The following is an 18,401-nucleotide window of genomic DNA, read 5'->3' as shown; positions in this document are numbered from 1 at the left end:
TTCACAACAAGAATACAAAAATATAATGATTGTTGAAGTAACCAATATTGAAGATACACACTCTGCAGTGAAGGTACATGACAATATATCAACCTCAGTATATGACCAATGCTCATTTCATCAACCACAGAAGTATGAAAGGTGAAATATATTCTCTTGTGATTTCAAGCCAGCATGTAAATGGATGACACCAACTATACTTAGTTATGACAAGGACTATAACTCATCACTTAACTGATCTTGCAACGTTTCACCTTATAGAACAAAAGTAACTTCACTTTCATCATTTAGTGAAGAAATCAAAATAAATTTGTAAATATAGGCACTCACAACTTAATGTATTGAGCTAAGAAGTTCTAAATCAAAATTGTATTTTTACTGAGATGAAGAAAAAGCTTGTCATTTATGAATCTCATACTTTTATTTTTCAGTAAAGTAGCTATGACAGAAAAAAAATTAAGCTGTGTCATGGGATTCTAGGGCTACCCTCCCTTGTAAACCTGTGACATTAACATAGACAATGCCCAGCTTGAGTATGTAAGTGTTTATTATTGTAATAAATATATTAACACTGAACCAACTGTTGTCCACCATGTTTGCCATGATCATCTGAAGGACCAGATGGTTGTGGTGAACCAGATAACAGTATTTCCTGGGGGATAACTTAGATCCGTTAGGCTTCAATATTAAGAATTTTTAGTTAAAAGAATTCACCCCAGTACTTATACTTTTTTGTCTACCAAATCCATTCAGAAGTCTTTGGTTGGCCTGAGGCTATAGAACAAGACACTTTTCAACACAGCAAGACTGAACCTGGGATTATGTGGTTGGGAAGCATGCTTCTTAGCATACAGTCACACCTACATACAACATGTTAGACTTATAAGCAAAATTTCCTTCAATCACACTCAAAAGCCTTAAAAAGACTAGAACGCACATCTCATTTAATGCTAGGTCAAAACTGACTTGAGCAATGGGATATGTAGGTGTTCCATTCTAACAATCTATTGATACTCTCAGGGTTGCTCTGAGCAGCAATGAAAATAAAATGACAATTCTTTTTTCAATGCTTTTTGTCAGGGAATTCTATGCACAATAATCTGAAGTCTTTGGCTCAGCAGTGCTACAAAAGGGCTACACTGGCCCGAAATAAAATCAACAGTCATAAAATTGCATCAGATAAGACTGTTCCAAATACTGATGGCAAAATGAAATAATATTGCATGCACTCTTTCATTTTCTATACACTTCTAACTTGCAGAGTTATGTCAAACAGATGGCTTTCTGTATGGGATAGATCTGGCTATGAGACAAGCCTGTCATGATGATTGCTTCATGCATTCCTTCAACCAATCAAAGAAGTCAGTTTTCCTGCTTGGTGGCGATAGCAGAAAAGATTGCAAGGTGGATAAGGGTGATAGATCAGATGACAGTGACTTTCTTGTTCAGTGAATCCCTCATTTGTATTTTTGAAGTTTCAGATGCAAAGAAAGTGAGAATCGAAAAGAAGATACTGTCTTCATGAGTAATAATTAAAAGTAAGGTGAACGAAGCAAAAAGGGCTTGAGTGAATGAAAACTGTATGGCATAAACATGTAGGTTCGAGAACAATAAAGGGGGAGCTCACTTATCCATGGTAGTCAGGGTGATTTTTGATAGTGCAGCTGTCCTGCAATATTATTGAGTATTGCAGAATCATCCTCATCTCTTCCTGTTTTTTCAGAGGATTGTCAAGTTTTAGAAAAAGTTGGGCAAAGGGTATTGTGGAGGGTCTTGATTGATAACTCAAAGTATGGGTGAGAAAGTTCAAGTCAGAAATTAAGAGCAAAACAACCAAGATAAGGTGCGGTATAGCTGCAGAGACAACAAGTTTAATAAACAACAATGTGGTTTGCAAGGAGTTTTTGGCTGTGTAGTTGAAAATTTACTTCACAGTTATGTCTTTTGTAAAGCAACAAGCATTTTATATTACCTTTACAAGAAGATACAATTGGAGTCCACTCATTGTTCTTTTCACACATTGACTTCAGTTTTTCTCCGTTTAGGCAAGTATAGGTGACTTCAGACTTATACGTGGTGGAGTTACAGGATTTCACTGAACCAACAACATCTTTTGGAGGCCCACAGTCAATTTGTGAATAATCTGGAATTGAAAAGAGAAATTTAAACTAATGGTGCTTGTATGTTTGGAGATAGGTGAGAATAAGGAATTAAATAACATTACAATAAAGATAACGAATGAATCAAACTGAGAATTCTGCACTGGAATATAAAATTATACATAACAACATGCATGCCAATAAGTATTTATATTTTATTTGTTTGTATGTATATATGTATTTAGGTACGGATGCACAGATGCATGCATGCGTGTATGCATTTTTAATCATTTCCGTTTTTAATCATTTAAATTCTTCTTCTGAAGTAGGAGCTGGTTTCAGATAAAGATACAAAGATCCAGCATTGAAATGGAGACATTGTAAACAATATCACTAAAGTCTTGCATAGTTTTCCTGTTCTAGTAACAGACTGAATCTATAATGTGTGAGTCTCCTGGTTAATTTCTTTTTCTGGAAATCTAAGCTTTCCAGGCTGATAGGAATTTACTTACAAACCCAATTAATCCAATTTTTATTGGTATAAATGTAAATTTCTGATTTGGATATAGAGGCTAGAGGTTTTCACGCAGTTGTCCATAGTTATCTTCTTTCTCTTTGATTTCCAAAGAGGTATTCACATCAACAGTACTTTCCCTCGTCTATCCCAAACAATATCCAGCCTGTTATACTTACACTTGACAGATGTTTTGATGGGAATATTTCACTAGTATTTTTGCAATTTTTTTGATTTCTATTAACTTACTTAAATTTGATTGATTAAAAACTGCATGTCCTTTGTTAAAATATTTATTGTATTATAAACCTTGATTTTCTTATAGTTTTTATAACATAATAAATTAATAATTACAACAATAATAAAATCTTTTTAACATTATTCACTCAAGAACCTCTTCATATTCACGTTTCGCTCAGTTCTTTATGTTTCTACTCTTACTTATCCTCTCCCACTCTGCTTTCTATGTTTGCTTACTCTCACTCCTACTTTTCTCCTCTCTATCAGTCATCCCCTCTTCCTATTATATCTATCTTTCTATCTGTTTGTCTCTCTCTCTGTCTTTCCCTCTGTCTCTTTTATTTGCTCTTCTCTCACCCACTCTTCTGCTTTCTATATCTGTTTACTCTCTTTTCAACTTACTCTCCTTCCCTTTCTGCCAATTTTCTATCAATCTTCCTGTGTATCTATGAGTCCTCCCCTCTCTCTGTATCTATCTTCCTGTCTCATTCTCCGTTTTTCTCTCTCTCTTTTTCTGTCTTTTCGTTTCTCTCTTTCTCTCTTATACTTCCACCTCTTCCTCCTGAACATGTTTTACTACCCTTTCTTTCTTGTCTACTCAGCCTATTGTCAGCATGGGGGCCAGGTTTCAGTACAAGAAGACCTTCCTTGTGTGGGATCACCATATACAAATTCAGAAAGTTCAAAAATTGGAGTGATTTACGCCAACAAAAATATCCAGAGAATATCTGTGAAGGTAGAGTCAGTAGAACCAGAGACACAAATAGACATAAATAGACAGAAAGACTGACATTCAGACAGACAAATACATATATACATACACATATGACAATACATACCAACACACTGACATGCAAAAAAATGAAATGCAAACACCACTGACCTGGGTTAATGATGTAAACATCCCAACCCCACTGGTTGGGATGGAGAACATGAGTCAAGTGAGTCACATTACTTCGATCACAGAGCATATTTTTTTCATGGTACTCATAAGAATTACATCTTGGATTTTGGTAACAAGCTTGAGCACACTTCTTTAAGCTCACATTATTCAGTCGTTCAAAAGTATCCTCTCCTGGTATCATGGTGCTTTTAAATTTAATAATTTCATCATATGCTGGAGAAATATAAAAGAAAAAGACAAGAAATACGTTCTTAAACCCACAACATCTGTTGCAAAATTTGTTTTAAATACACAATTTATTATAAACAAATAATTGATCCACAAAATGACAACTTGAAAAAGATTCATGTGCACTATAAGCGCATCTTCAGATCATTTGTAAAGGTATTTCAAAACTTAAGTTTCACATAACACATTTATATAACCTCACTTCTAATGATGTATTTTCATAGGGTCAAAGTGATATTCAGTAGACCGTCGATGAATAAGTGTAGTTATGGCCATTAAATCATAAACAAAAGCACACTGTCAGAAGAGGGATGTACAAATGCATTATCTGCAACTGAATCATAAAGGTGAAGTTCAAAGTATGACTCATGTTATACTAGAATTTACATGAATTTTGAGAAGGATGTTTTATGCTAAAAACTGGTTTTGGGATGGGTTTGTTTTTATAATAAATTGTCCACAAGAAAAAAATTGGCCCAGAAGTCTTTCTAGTATTTTATTTAAAATTTCAGATACATGATACTTCAATGTATTCATCTAATACTTTCAGTATATAAAGTAGTAGTAGTAGTAGTAGTAGTAGTAGTAGCAGCAGCAGCGGTGTTTCCTTATTTACCACTAAGATTTAAAATAAAAATTGGAGATGGTATAGTAAAATACAATGTGGTATTACTGAAAAGAGTATAAGGAGCCTGGAATAAAAATAAAAATGAAAAAAAAAAATATAAGAATATAAGGCACATAAAAAAAACCTACAAAAAGTATATAAAACCATATAAATAGTTATAAAAACTCCAGTATACATGCCTATGCATGTATACATTACCATATGCAGATATACATGGATACAAAAACATAACTACATGAGTACTTATTTTATATGTATTAAAATTTGGCAAAATCTGATTTGGCAGAGTTTCTACAGCTGGATGCCCTTCCTAACACCAACCACTTCAAGAGTGTAGTTGGTGCTTTTACATGCCATGACACAAGGGCCAGTCACATGGTACTGGCAACGACCACACTCGAATGATTTTCTAACGTGCCACCAGCACAAGTGCTAGAAGGCGACACTGGTAATGATTACGCTCAAATGGTGCTATTTACGGGCCACTTGCAACGGAAGCTATATATGTACATAGGAAAAGGAAAAAATGAAATAACTAAAACTGAACCACCAAACCGGCAAACATAAAATAGAAAACTCAAATATGGAGGCTTGAATGGAATCTGAAACCCTAGAAGAGAGTAGAAATTTGGAGTGAAGTGAAGGACATGCAAGGCAAATGTTGGGATGGGGAATATGGTACAAATTGCAGGTTTGTTCAACTGAGGCCCTGCCAAAACTACAGGGCCCTTAAGCATAAATATTTTCCTGAGGAAAGGCACTAATCCTCTCCAAAGAAAAGATACACAAATGCAGTCCACTCTTCAGATTATATGTGCAATGCAGCAGCTGAGCAAGAGACTTTTTGTGAGGGGCAGGCACAAAAGATTGTGCAGCAGTTCACCTGGCTACATCATGTGCAAACAAGGAACCCCACCCACCACAACTAACAGACACACGATGGCATTCCCTAATGCCTGCGCAGTTGTCACACCAAGATTTTTACTAAATTTTCAGGGCCTGTTGCATCGCAATAACAAAAGAGAGAGACCTTTCTGCATGCAATCAAGCCCTATGCATAGCACTTGTGGAAATTCATCCCAGCCCTAATATAGAGGATGTAGAAGTACAGGTACCAAAATATACCATACTGCAAATAGATAAAAAGGAAAGGAGTGATGGTGGAGTTGCTGTATACATCTGTGAAAACCTCACACTCCAGGTCTTACTGCTATACTCAAATTCAGAATGTGACATTCTAATTGTATACATACACCAACACAATAAAGTCATATGCAATACATATCACCCACCGGATGCTCTGAACCACATAGGCAAGTTTGAAGAATGCTTCACAAGAATTAAAGAAACCCTCATGAAACTGGAACACCAGCATATTTCTTATGAGTGATTTCAACTTCCCCAATGTCAAATGGCCCAAAAGCATTATGCTTTCAAGAATGACTCATTGCAAACAAGCACAGGTGAAGTCCCTGCTCAACCTCAATAATGCCCTATTCATGGAGCAAGTTGTGCTCAGACCAACTAGGGCGAGTAACATTTTGGATCTGTGCTACACAAACAATATCAACATCATTCATGATGTGAAAGTGACAACGACATTAGTTTTGGATCACAACATAATAGAGCTGTCTATGTATGGACCAAAAGTAGCCAGAGACCTTACTAATAAACATAATAATAATAATAATAGTAATATTAATAATAATAATGATAAAATACACCACATGTTATATAGTTGATGTTACATGCCTTATTGACCCAAAATAGTCAAGAAAGAAGAAGAAAAGAAAGATACAGCCCTCGTAAGTATGAAATAGCCTGGCTATGGAAAATGTATAAGGTGAAGATAGCACCAATTATTGTTGGATCTTTGGGAACAGTTTCAGAACACATCAAGGGAAATATGAAGGAAATATCTCCCTCTAATATCCTCCTCAGAAGCTGTTCTGGCTGTCTGAGCTTCTTTTCCATCTCAGGCTGGATCCTATTAAGAATTATCCTGTTGAGGGTCTTTGTCACAAGTGACATCAGTGAGATTCCCCCTATAGTTGTTGGTGTTAGAGAGATCTCCCTGTTTTGGCACTAGGACGATGTTACTGATCCTTCACTGAATCAGGGCAATTTTTTTATCCAGTGCCTGGTTCCAGAACTCCAGGAGGATATTGTCAAAATCACACCTCTTCATTACCTCTTGTGCTACTCCATTTTTTCCAGTATTGGATAGCTGAAAAGAATGGATAGCATGGTACTGTAGGCTGCAGGTAGCAAACCTGTAAGACACTACGAGCCATGTAAGACAATAGGAGCTCCAACAACGCTGTGATGAAAAGAAATAATACTAATAATAATAATAATGATGATGATGATGATGATGATGATATTAAGAAATAATAATGACGATAATAATAATAATGATAATAATAATAATGATGATATTATTATTATTATTAATAATAATAATAATAATAATAATAATAATAATAATAATAATACAACTACTACTACAGCCGATGCTATTATTCAGGTTTAAGGCAAACAACAAGAGTTTCGTTTCTGGTATAAGAAAAAAGCAATTGTAAACATGCATAAAATTATTCAAGGTGGACAAAGTCTGTATGACAATGTCCCCAGAGTATTTACAGTTCATAATATTGCGTTTTCTTTTTCAGCAACATGTCTATGCCTGCCCTCAAAGGTAAACCTGAAAATGTGTTTACAAATATAGTTGTCTATATACTATAAAGCACAAATGGATTCACAAATTTCAGGAAAAGAGGAAAGTCCAATAATAAAATTCAAAGAGTAATTACATTGTATTCGTTGGTAATAATCTCTGCTTTTGTCTGATTTAATTTTCTTGGTGGAAGCTGCAGTTTCATATACTATGTAACAGTCTCCACCTCCTTTAGTTATTTCAAATGATAAGCAATTTGGCTCAGACAAACATTTTTCTCCACAAGCATCAGCTGTTACACGTTTCTTGACCAATGTTTTCCCATATACATCCAGAATTGCATCTGTGACTTTCACAAAACGCATCTCAGCAACTAGAATTCAAATAAGATTTAGATGAATGTAAAAGACAAGAAAACTAACAATAATAATAATTTCTAACTTAGAAAGGACAAAAATTTGAGGTAGGAGTTAATCAATAAAATATGGCACATGAAATTCAGTTGATGGAAACTCCATGGAAATTTCAGGAAGGGACAAGATTCCACTCTACCTGTGCTTCTTTGGCACGCATGAACCACATGCCCTTTGAGTAACACTCACAAAGCCAACACTCTTGCAAGCATTTGAAGAGGTCTCTGTGCTGACAATAACTTCTATCTTTTCCAACAATGATGTATTTACATGTAATTGCATATATCATTGAAATAAAAAAGAGAATTCATTGAAACTGACTTTGAAATTGATCTTTTTAACACTTCTCCACAAAAATGGATTTGACTATTCTTGTCATTCTTCCAACAGCAAGTTGCAAAAAGGAATTTGTATAATCAAAAGACATATACACATCACACACCAAATATATTTAGTCAACTCAGCTATATTGTACCTGATGAATACATCCTCAAACCACTAAATCAATACGAAAACAACAAAATGGAAGTCAATCTACAACATATTGAAAATTATTTGCTTTTTTTTCTCAAATTAGAAAGACTCATCATTATTATTTGTATTATAATAATTTAGGATTATGGACTGCATGGAATATCACTTGAGCATCAGAAGTCTGTTTCAGAGAATTGCTGAATTCTAGTAAAGAAGAACTTCGTGCATTGTATTGAACAGAATAATAGATGATGACACAAAGTATGGATGAGAAAAGTCAAATGAGAAATTAGAGAAAAAAATTAGACGAGCTGAGTTATAGTTGTGGACATAATAGTTTTGCTTAAAAACAATGGAATATTACGTAGAGTTCTATCTGTGGGCTTAAGAATTTGCTTCACATCTAAGCCTTGGACATGAAATTCAGTTGATGGAAACGCCATGGAAATTCCAGGAAGGGACAAGATTCCACTCTACCTGTGCTTGTTTGGCACGCATGAACCACCTGCCCTCACAAAGCCAACACTCTTGCAAGCATTTGAAGAGGTCTCTGCACCGACTATAACTTCTATCTTTTCCAACAGTGACTATCACAATGGAAATTGCCATGGACACAGCAATTCTTCCTCTGACAAAAACACTTGGCACAAAAAAATAACAAAGATAGAAGCAACAAATGAGAGACTCTTTACATTACCTTTACAGGTAGATGCTACTGGAGTCCACTTATTGTCGTCTTCACATGTCGATTTTAACTTTTCTCCTTCTGGACAAGTGTAGATTACTTCAGATTTATAGGTAGTGCTTTTATAGGACTTTGAAGCACCAGCAATGTCTTTTGGTGGTCCACAATCAACTCTTGCAAAAACTGGAAATGACAAAAGAAATTGGTATCAATGGTGATTATATGTTAGGAGGAGGATAAGGATGGGGAGATAATGACAAATTTAGAATAAAAGATATTGACTGAAACGTACGACAGAAATAGGCATATATACGTATTTATGTATGTCAATGTTAAGTTTTATTTCAAGATTTCTTGCCAATAGACAAAGAGCCAGTTTCTAACCTAGATCCAAGACTCCTTCATTGGAACTTCAACATTAACAACTGGGTATTTTTGCTTCTATGTATGTGTGAATGTATGCATATGTGCAGATTCGTATGTTTTGTTTTATGCATGTATTCTCATGCATATACATGCATATCTAGACATGCTGATATATATTCAAATGATGTATATTTAAATATATATAAAATACCATCCGATCGTGGTCGATGCGAGCTCCTCTGGCCTCTGTGCTGGTAGCACGTAAAAAGCACCCACTACACTCTTGAAGTGGTTGGTGTTAGGAAGGGCATCCAGCTGTAGAAACACTGCCAGATCAGACTGGCGCCTGGTGCAACCTCCTGGCTTTCCAGACCCCAGTCGAAATGTCCAACCCATGCCTGTATGGAGAACAGACGTTAAACGATGATGATGATATATATACATACATAAATATATATATATAAATATATATATATATATATTTACATATACAGAACTGGGTGTAAGTCTGTCAATCCACGAATTCTTAATTAACAAAGTTAACGTTTTAACTTTAAGTTAACTTTGAAAATCTTTATTGGACAAATTAACTTCCATTACAGATTACATTTTCAGATTATCTTAGCATATTTAATATTGTATGCACCAGTCTTTCAACCCTGATATAGCGCCACTTATTATAAAAAAAGGTGTAGGACCTCATTTGGATTTGAGACCAATCCCATCCGCTTGCTGCTTGCAAAGACAGCAAGAAATTTCTTCATTCTGTCAAGAGGGAATCGTAATTGATATGTATCCATTTGATCTGTAACCTCACTGAGATAGGTGTTAAGAGGGAAAATATTAACTTCCATAAAGTGCAAAAAATAAATGGAAGGGAAAAGGTTGGTAAATATTTCGGTGTCACATGGTAGCAAGTACGCTAGAATAGCAGCCAAATCTTTCCTCTTCTGGAAAAGCAGCCATTTACGCATGATGTCAATGTTACTTTCATTGAAAGCATTCAAAATAACATGGTAAAGAAAAAAAGGCCCATGAAACGAAACTTCCTGGGTGGGAAACTTCAAGGCCCCCCCCCCCCTCTCTGTTCCAGAAAAAAGTGGCTCGTGGTGGGTTTGGAGGTCAGATACATCGAATGCACCCTAAAAAATCTGAGAAAAAATTATTCTTCATTAAAGTATGAAATATTTACCAAAAGAATAAAATCTTGTACTGATTATATCTGCATTTCAATTAGTTCAAATGTAGGTACCTTATCTTGAAAAGTGGTAAAAGTTTTGTCAGTTGCAATCTGGTATAATTTTAGTAACAAATCAAACAGGTAAGATGCATTAAGAATTTCAAACCTTCTGTTTATGCATATGCTATTCCTTTTACACTTGTTAATTAAGTTTACCTGCTCATAAAAGTCAAATTTACTGAACAAGTTCAGCTAAAATTACATAATTATAAACCAGTGGTATATAAAGCACCCACTGACAAAATTTTAAATCTGCATGTAAAAAATTTACAAAGTTACAAGCAAAATTGAGAACAACCCTCTTGAACATGAATAATTCAGAATAACAAACAAATAAGCATTACATTTGACAGATTGATATGAACACCAATGATGTTTTTAGGTGTTTTGTTTTTCTTGTGCACATAACATGGCCTCAGTTGGTTGGGATTACACATGTGTTACTTTGACATCATCATTCCATAAGATTTGTTTATGGAGAGAAAAATATTGAAAAATACCAATAGATGTGTGAGTGAGAAAGAAACGAGGAGGGAGGATTTAGGATGTGCTAGAAACAACAGCCTGATCTCCCTTAAATTACTCTTTCTCCTCTTAAATTATTAACAATTTTCTTTTAAACTGAAAATGTTTCTCTCACGGGTTTAAGTGCGTAGTGAAAAAAAGAACAAAAAAAACAACCAAAATTGTTTCAGACTGGGGTGGCGGGAGTGAAAGGAAATAAATTTTCAAAATATTTTTCTTCTTTTCTGTGAAAAGATGCCTCCCATCATTCTGAAGACTTAGGTGAAAAACATTCGATAAAATCCATGTCAAAATGGAGAACTTCCAACATATATGGGCTGTCTGATCCGAAACTCCATTTTCCAGAAACTACCCCCACCCCTCGGCCCCCTTCCAAAACTTTTACCTACATATTTCTTTGCAATTGTAATCTACACCATTTAAAAGGTATTTATAAAAAATTTCATCAAAACATCCTATTTTCCAGAAAGTTGTGAGGGGTAATATGTCAGATCCTGTGAATTTTCTGAAATTCCTCTCTCCAACCCCTAAAAAAATTTCTTTCCAACAGATCTTCACAGACACCCAATCTACAGTTTATAAGCAATGATATGGTGAAAGTTTCATTAAAAAGTATCCATTTTTCTGGAAGTTATAAGGTAACACAGTCAGTGAGATATTATACTGTCAATATGCCTTTTTTCAATGAAAGTTAACTATTAATGGATTAAATGCAAATTTAACTTCTGTTAAATCTGCAAAGAATTAATGGTTTAACAATGAACAAAGTTAACTTTTCGATTAACAATGCCCACCTCTGTATGTATGTATATATATGTGTGTGTGTGTGTGTGTGTCTGTGTGTGTGTATATACTTTCACTTCAGTGATAGGTTGTTGTTGTTGAGAAATAAATACAGTGAGAGAGACAGACAGAGTGTATGCATGAAATATAAACAGATGTTGCTATATTAATTAGCAAGCATTCATTGAGAGCAAGAATAAGACATACAAGATATAGCGTACTAGTATCTAAAAACAAAAATCAAGCGACTTGATGCGCAGTTATTCTAATCAGAGGGACCTTCAGCTGTGAAGGGGCGTCCAGAAAACTGGCAAATACGATATAATATTATTAATAATTTAGCCTTAAAAAGTGTGGAAAAGTATATATTACCATGGAAAATGCCATGAAACATCACGGACGATATTTACAATTCCACAAATATGTGGTGGTTACTGCAAACAATTATCAGTTCCATGAATAACCAGGACTGCAAATACTGAACCACAAATAAGCAGGGGTACACTGTATATACTATATTCCCACAGATGCATACATGTAAATACACACAGACTTAAGAAAATATAAATAAAACAGAAATACTCTACTGACCTGAGCTAATGAGATAGACATCCCAATCTCCAGTGTTGGGTTTAAGTTCACCAGTCAATTGTGTCACATTGCTTAGACCACACAGTTTATCCTTCTCATTGTACTCATAAGAATTACATCCTTCATATTCTTGACAAGCTTCATTACACTCATTTAAGGTTTTATCTTGAAGCTGTTCTAAACTATCCTTCTTTGGTATGCTAACTTTCTTAAGCTTCAAAAGCGTGTCAGCTGGAGAAAGAAATAGAAACAAGAAATACAGTTTATACTCATACACACATAATAAATATTTTAAAGCAAGCAGAGTATAATTTTGCAAATGGACAATTTATTATCAACAAATAATTGATTCACAAAAGGACACGCTAATCAGAATGCATAAAAGTAGTAGAACATTTTCAGACGTATTTGAAACCTTTGTCTCAATAATTAGGCTTCAGACAATGCATTTGAATATCTCTCTTCTAATGGTGTAATTTTGTTGGGTCAATACCCCACTAAACTGGTAGTCCACCAATGTATCAAGTGTTGTTATGGCCATTCAATTTTAAAAGAAAACACACCAATGGGGAGAGGGATGTACAAATCGATATTTTACAACCTAAGCTCTGAGGTAAAGTCCGAAGCATGTCTCATAATATACTAGAATTCACATTACTTCTGAAAAGGGAGTCTTATGCTGGAAAAACTATTTTGTGGATAGATTTGCTTGTCCCTGTATACAACAAATCACAAGTTAGTTTTCTCAAATTTTATTCAAAACTTCAATTAGTTGTACTTCTAATTATCTAATATTTTTAAAATATCTATGAAATAATAATAATGATGATGATGTGTTATGATGATTAATAATAATAATAATCCTTTCCCCTATAGGCACATGACCTAAACTTTGGGGGAGGGGATATTTGATTACATTGACCCTAGTGCACCACTGGCAATTATTTTATCGACACCAAAAGGATGAAAAGGCATAACGATATATAAAGGATATGCTCTTAAGCATTTTGCGCAGTGTGCTAACAGTTCTATTTTTTCTTTTTTTTGCAGCAATGTCTTTATGACTGTCCATATTAGTAACTTTCTCAATATCTTTAAAGAGATGGTTGTCTATATACGATGAAGCAGGAATGGAATCAGAAATATCAGACAAAAAATTAGAAAAGATAATTCCAATAATAAAATACAAAGAATAATTACATTTTACTCGTTGGTAGTAATCTCTGCTTTGGTCTGTTTTAATTTTGGAAGAAGTTGCAGTTTGTTTTAATAAGTAACAGAGTCCACTTGCTTTTGTCATTTCAAATGATACACAACTTTTGTCAGATAAACATTTTTCAGCACATGCATCTGCTGTTACTTTTTTCTTACTCCATAATGTTTTCTCAGTTACATCCAGAGCTGCATTTTTTACTTTCACAAAATGGATTTGAATATCTAGAGTGTAAATATAATTGAGAAGAATGAAAAATAACAACAACACTATAAATTTCTGACATACAAAGAATGCCAAAAGTTTGAGGCAGGAGATAATTAATATATTTGGCCCTGGAGGGACCAATAAAATTAAACTGGTCCCTACATTTTATTGGCCCTGTAAGAGCAAAATTATCATTAGCAAAATTTATAGTCAGAAGTTAAAGAATTAGAAAAATACCACAACACATTTTGTCTGATGGTAGAACGATTCTGTGAATACATCACCATAACCAACAACAGAGATTGTTGTCTACATATTTGTTTCTAATAACGTCATCCAACAAAGCTTCCCACTTTATTCTGTAAGTCACCTGGTCTTACCAATTTTATGAGTTCTGTCTATTGTAGTCTTAAGTTGCAGACAACTAGGTGGTGATTACTTGATAGCTCAGCCCCACTCTTCACATAAACATCCAATCACAGAATCAAAAAAATCCAAGGTGGTTGCCCCAAACCCTTCGTTAACTGGGCAGAGAAGGCAGTTTTACTTGATCTGAAGCTGTAGCTGAAGACATTGTGAGCTGAAAGATCAGACAATAGAAACTGACCTCTTCCGTCAATCTCTCATACAAATTTGCACGTATACAGAAGATAAGAGAGGAGAGAAAGTACTGAATGTGAGGTGACAGTAGCAAAATTGTTAGAGTTGATGGAGACCACTGTGCATAAAGATGTAGCTCAGAGAACAGTAATTGGAGAGGAGACTTGCTCTTGAAACTCACAGGTGTCTTCAACTGGCCTCTACAAAGAGGCTTTTTTACATTCAAGAGGACTGTCACATTATTCTCATCTTTATTTTCAGTTTACCATAGCACTATTCAACAGCTGAAATCATTTGAGATACAGAATAAGCACATTCTTCATCCTCACTTTGACACGACCAGTTATCCCTCTCTCATAATCATCCCTGTCATGCTACTTTCCACCAATTACTCCTTTTCTGTGCTTTCATTAATCTCTCCTTCCACTCTAAGCTAAATCTAAGGTCTGCCATACATCATGGTTAACACCTTTCCCAAAACTGGGGTAGCCATGTATTTCCTCTATAGCAAGATAGGGGAGGAGGACAGGTACACTTGATGTGCATTTCTTTGCCAAACTTTTTCTAACCAATCTTTTTAGCCAATCTTTTTCTAACAAAAAATTTATTGCAAAAATCAAATATTCATAGACAGACCAAGACAACAGGAGAGAAAATATTTACATTACCTTTACAAGCAGAAGCTACTGGAGTCCATTTGTTGTCCTTTCCACATGTTGACTTTAGTTTTTCTCCCTTTGGGCAAGTATAGGTCACTTCAGATTTATAGGTGGTGGTTTTATATGACTTCAATGCATTATCAACATCTTCTGGAGTTCCACATTTTATTTGCGCATAATCTGTAATTGAAAACTGTGATGTTTACCAATGCTGCATATGTATGAGGTGGGAGAGAATGGGGAGATATATATATAGAATAAAAGATACTTAGTAGGACATGGGTCACAGAGAGATGCTGTCATTTGCATTTCTTTGATTCTGTGATTGGATGTTTATGTGAAGAGTGGGGATGAGTTATCAACTAATCACCACCTAGTAGTCAGCAACTCGAGACTACAATAGACAGAACTCACAAAACTAGTAAGACCAGGTGACTTACTAAATAAAGTGGGAAGCTCTGTTGGATGATGGGATTAGAAGCAAATATGTAGACACTATTGTATAGAAATTCAGAGACCTTCCTGAAGAAAATGAGGATGTCAAAATAGTGTAGAGAATGTTTTGCACAGCAGTGTGTAACATGTAAAGGATAGCAACTTGGAGTGGCACCAAGAGGTAAAAGAACTCCCTGATTTAACCAGGAATTCCAAGAGTAATATACCAGCTCCAGCATTTAATCTGCAGAAAAGGGGAGTTTGATCTAAGAACCAAACTTGTTTTTAATTTGGGCATCATGCCTCTCTTCCCCGGCGTTTATGAATGTTGGCTAATGAATAATAGGGTTCCATTGAGAAGTAGAAGAAATTTGTTGTCCCACTATAGATTTTTAGAATGACATTAATAAACAGCTTATATAACTCAGGGTTGCTAGACGAGTGACAGGGAGGAGAGAGGTTGTGAAGATGAGTGAACTGGGTAGGAGAGAGAAAGAGCAGGAGTATGTAGAGAAACTGAGAGGTGAATATGAACAGGTGAAGAAATAGGAGGTAGGAGATGTGGAGGAGGACTGGGAGGCAATTGTCCTGCTTGCATCACTAGACCAGTATATACTCATGTAATGAGATGTGCCTCTGAGGTATGTGGTACACAAGTGATTGGAATGGCTGTGAGGAAATGTAGTGAGTGGTGGAATGAGCAGGTAAGGGATGCAGTGGCAGAGAAGAAAAGGATCTTTCAAGAGTGGTTGCAGAAAAAGGATGGAGAGGCTTATGATCACTACAGAGCAGTGAAGCGGAGAGTAAAGTGAGTGGTGAGGGTGGTGAAATAGGAGGTGAGTGAAAGGTTCAGGAAAAAGTTGAGTGAACATTTTGTAAGAAATAAAAAGATATTTTGCAAAGACGTACAGAGGGTAAAAAAAGGTAGCTGCAGGAAGGGAAGAAAGGGTGAAGGATGTAAATGGAAATTTGTTGAAAGGAAGTGAGGATATACAAAGGTGATGGACAGAATATTTTTGTGAGCTCTTAAATGTGGAGGATGTTTGGGAGGGAAGCATAATGGCTGTAGGAGGAGAGAGGAGAATGCCTGTTGTTGGGGAATGGAACTATGGTGCAATTGTAGATGAGGAGGTGAGGGAATCCTTGGAGAAGATGGCAAACCAGAAGGCACCAGGTATAGATGGGTGAACAGCAGAATACCTAAAGGAAGGTATGACAGTGACTGAATGATTAGTGAGTCTTAAGAATGTTTCTTATATGGCTGGAAGAGTGCCAAAGGAATGGTGCAGTGCCTGTATAGTGCCATAGTACAAGGGGAAAGGGAATAAATGCAAGTGTTGAAATTTCGGGGTTACAAGTCAGTTGTGTGTTGGTAAACTATATGGGAGAATTCTGATTGTGAGGTTGAGGAACCAGACAGAGTACGTAGTAGGGGAGGAGCAGTGCAGTTTTAGGAGTGGCAGGGGTTGTGCAGATCAAATATTTCTAGCAAGACATTTTTGGCCAAAGGGAGAGAGGTGTATTCAGTCCTTATGGACTTACATAAGGCAGATGACCGTGCGGATAGGGATGCAATGTGGCAGGTGTAATGGTTGTATGGAGTAGATTCTAGATTGTTGAGTGCTGTACAGAGTTTTCATAAAGAAAGTAGAGCATATGTTATGCATGGCACCAGCAGATTGAGGCCAGCAAATAACTTGAAGGATAAGACCCCCTCAACTGGATCTTTCATTAGAAGTGAGACATGTCTTCCTTTGATGAAGGAGAGAAAACAGAGAAAAAGATGATGAAAATGTGACAGAGAGGGAGGTAGGACCTGTACACCCAAGTTACAGGGTGGTGTTTATAGTGAAGCGGATTGGGGATTGGAGAGGGCAGGAAGGTGGGTGAGTCACAAGATTTTGAAAACACAGTGGGAGCTAGAAGTGCAAGGCATATGAAGGAAGCAGTTTGCATGCAGGTAGTCAGGGGGATATGTGAGAAGAACGAAAGGTGGGAGGGACGATGGTAGAAGAGGGAATAGTCATGTGCTTAAAAATATGCTTCACAGCTACAAAAAATTTGGTAGATGGAATCTGTGTAGAACCCTACTGTTGGGAACAAGCTTCTACATTTCCACTGTTTGGTTGGCAGACTTTAATCCATCACCTAATTTAATACCTGGCCCATGGGTACAATTACTGATGTTCACCCTGTTGCAAGCATTTGGGGAGGACTTGTGGGCTGACACAACTAGATTCGTCTCTTCCTCCCACATGCCACAAACACAGTGGAGATTGTCATGGAATCAACCAGACTTTCTCTGACAAATCCATTTAACACACAAAATTACACAGACGGTGACAAGAGAGAAACTATTTACATTACCATTACAAACAGATGCTATAGGAGTCCATTTATTGTCCTTTTCACATTCTGACTTTAGTTGTTCTCCATTTGAGCAAGTATAGGTCACTTCAGATTCATAGGTGGTGGCATTGTACAACTTGAATGCACCAACAACATCTTTTGGAGTTCCACAATCAATCTTTGAGTAAACTGGAAATGATAACAGGAACAAATATTGATGCTGCATGTGTGTTTGGAGGAAGGTGAAAATGAGGATATGACAATGTTACAATGAAATATATAGAGTGAAATAAATGGAAGAAATTTGCACACAGATATAACCCATGCACATAAGTGTGTTTATATGTATGTCATTATTCAGTTATTTTCAAAGATTTCTTGCCTATAGAGAAAGAGCCAGTTGCTAAACTAGACACAAGACTCCTTCATTAGAACTTCAACATCAATAGGGCATTTTTGCATGTATGCATGTGTGTGTGTGCAGTATTTTGAGACAGTACATGTGCAGATTTGTATGCTTTATTTTATGTATGCATTCTCATGCATATATTTGTATGCCTAGACATACACA

General features: G+C 35.8%; 1 protein-coding gene across 1 annotated transcript in view; it reads right to left on the bottom strand.

Annotated features, from left to right (window-relative positions):
- Nucleotides 1-18,056, bottom strand: part of LOC128248841 (uncharacterized) — a 353,886-nt gene extending 335,830 nt beyond the window's left edge. Inside the window, exons 1-11 of the mRNA XM_089358260.1 lie at nucleotides 17,849-18,056; nucleotides 15,056-15,226; nucleotides 13,568-13,804; nucleotides 12,368-12,598; nucleotides 8,875-9,045; nucleotides 7,427-7,663; nucleotides 7,257-7,317; nucleotides 5,739-5,742; nucleotides 4,602-4,677; nucleotides 3,737-3,970; nucleotides 1,973-2,143 (exon numbers count right to left, since the gene is read on the bottom strand). Coding sequence (XP_089214386.1) covers nucleotides 1,973-2,143; nucleotides 3,737-3,970; nucleotides 4,602-4,677; nucleotides 5,739-5,742; nucleotides 7,257-7,317; nucleotides 7,427-7,663; nucleotides 8,875-9,045; nucleotides 12,368-12,598; nucleotides 13,568-13,804; nucleotides 15,056-15,226; nucleotides 17,849-18,056 — 1,801 coding nt within the window. The remainder of the gene's footprint in view (nucleotides 1-1,972; nucleotides 2,144-3,736; nucleotides 3,971-4,601; nucleotides 4,678-5,738; nucleotides 5,743-7,256; nucleotides 7,318-7,426; nucleotides 7,664-8,874; nucleotides 9,046-12,367; nucleotides 12,599-13,567; nucleotides 13,805-15,055; nucleotides 15,227-17,848) is intronic.
- Nucleotides 18,057-18,401: the final 345 nt, after the last annotated feature.

Source organism: Octopus bimaculoides, chromosome 10, assembly GCF_046866305.1.
Source record: "Octopus bimaculoides isolate indiv1 chromosome 10, ASM4686630v1, whole genome shotgun sequence".
NCBI classification, from domain to species: Eukaryota; Metazoa; Mollusca; class Cephalopoda; order Octopoda; family Octopodidae; genus Octopus; species Octopus bimaculoides.
This window is presented reverse-complemented; position numbering and strand designations above follow the sequence as displayed.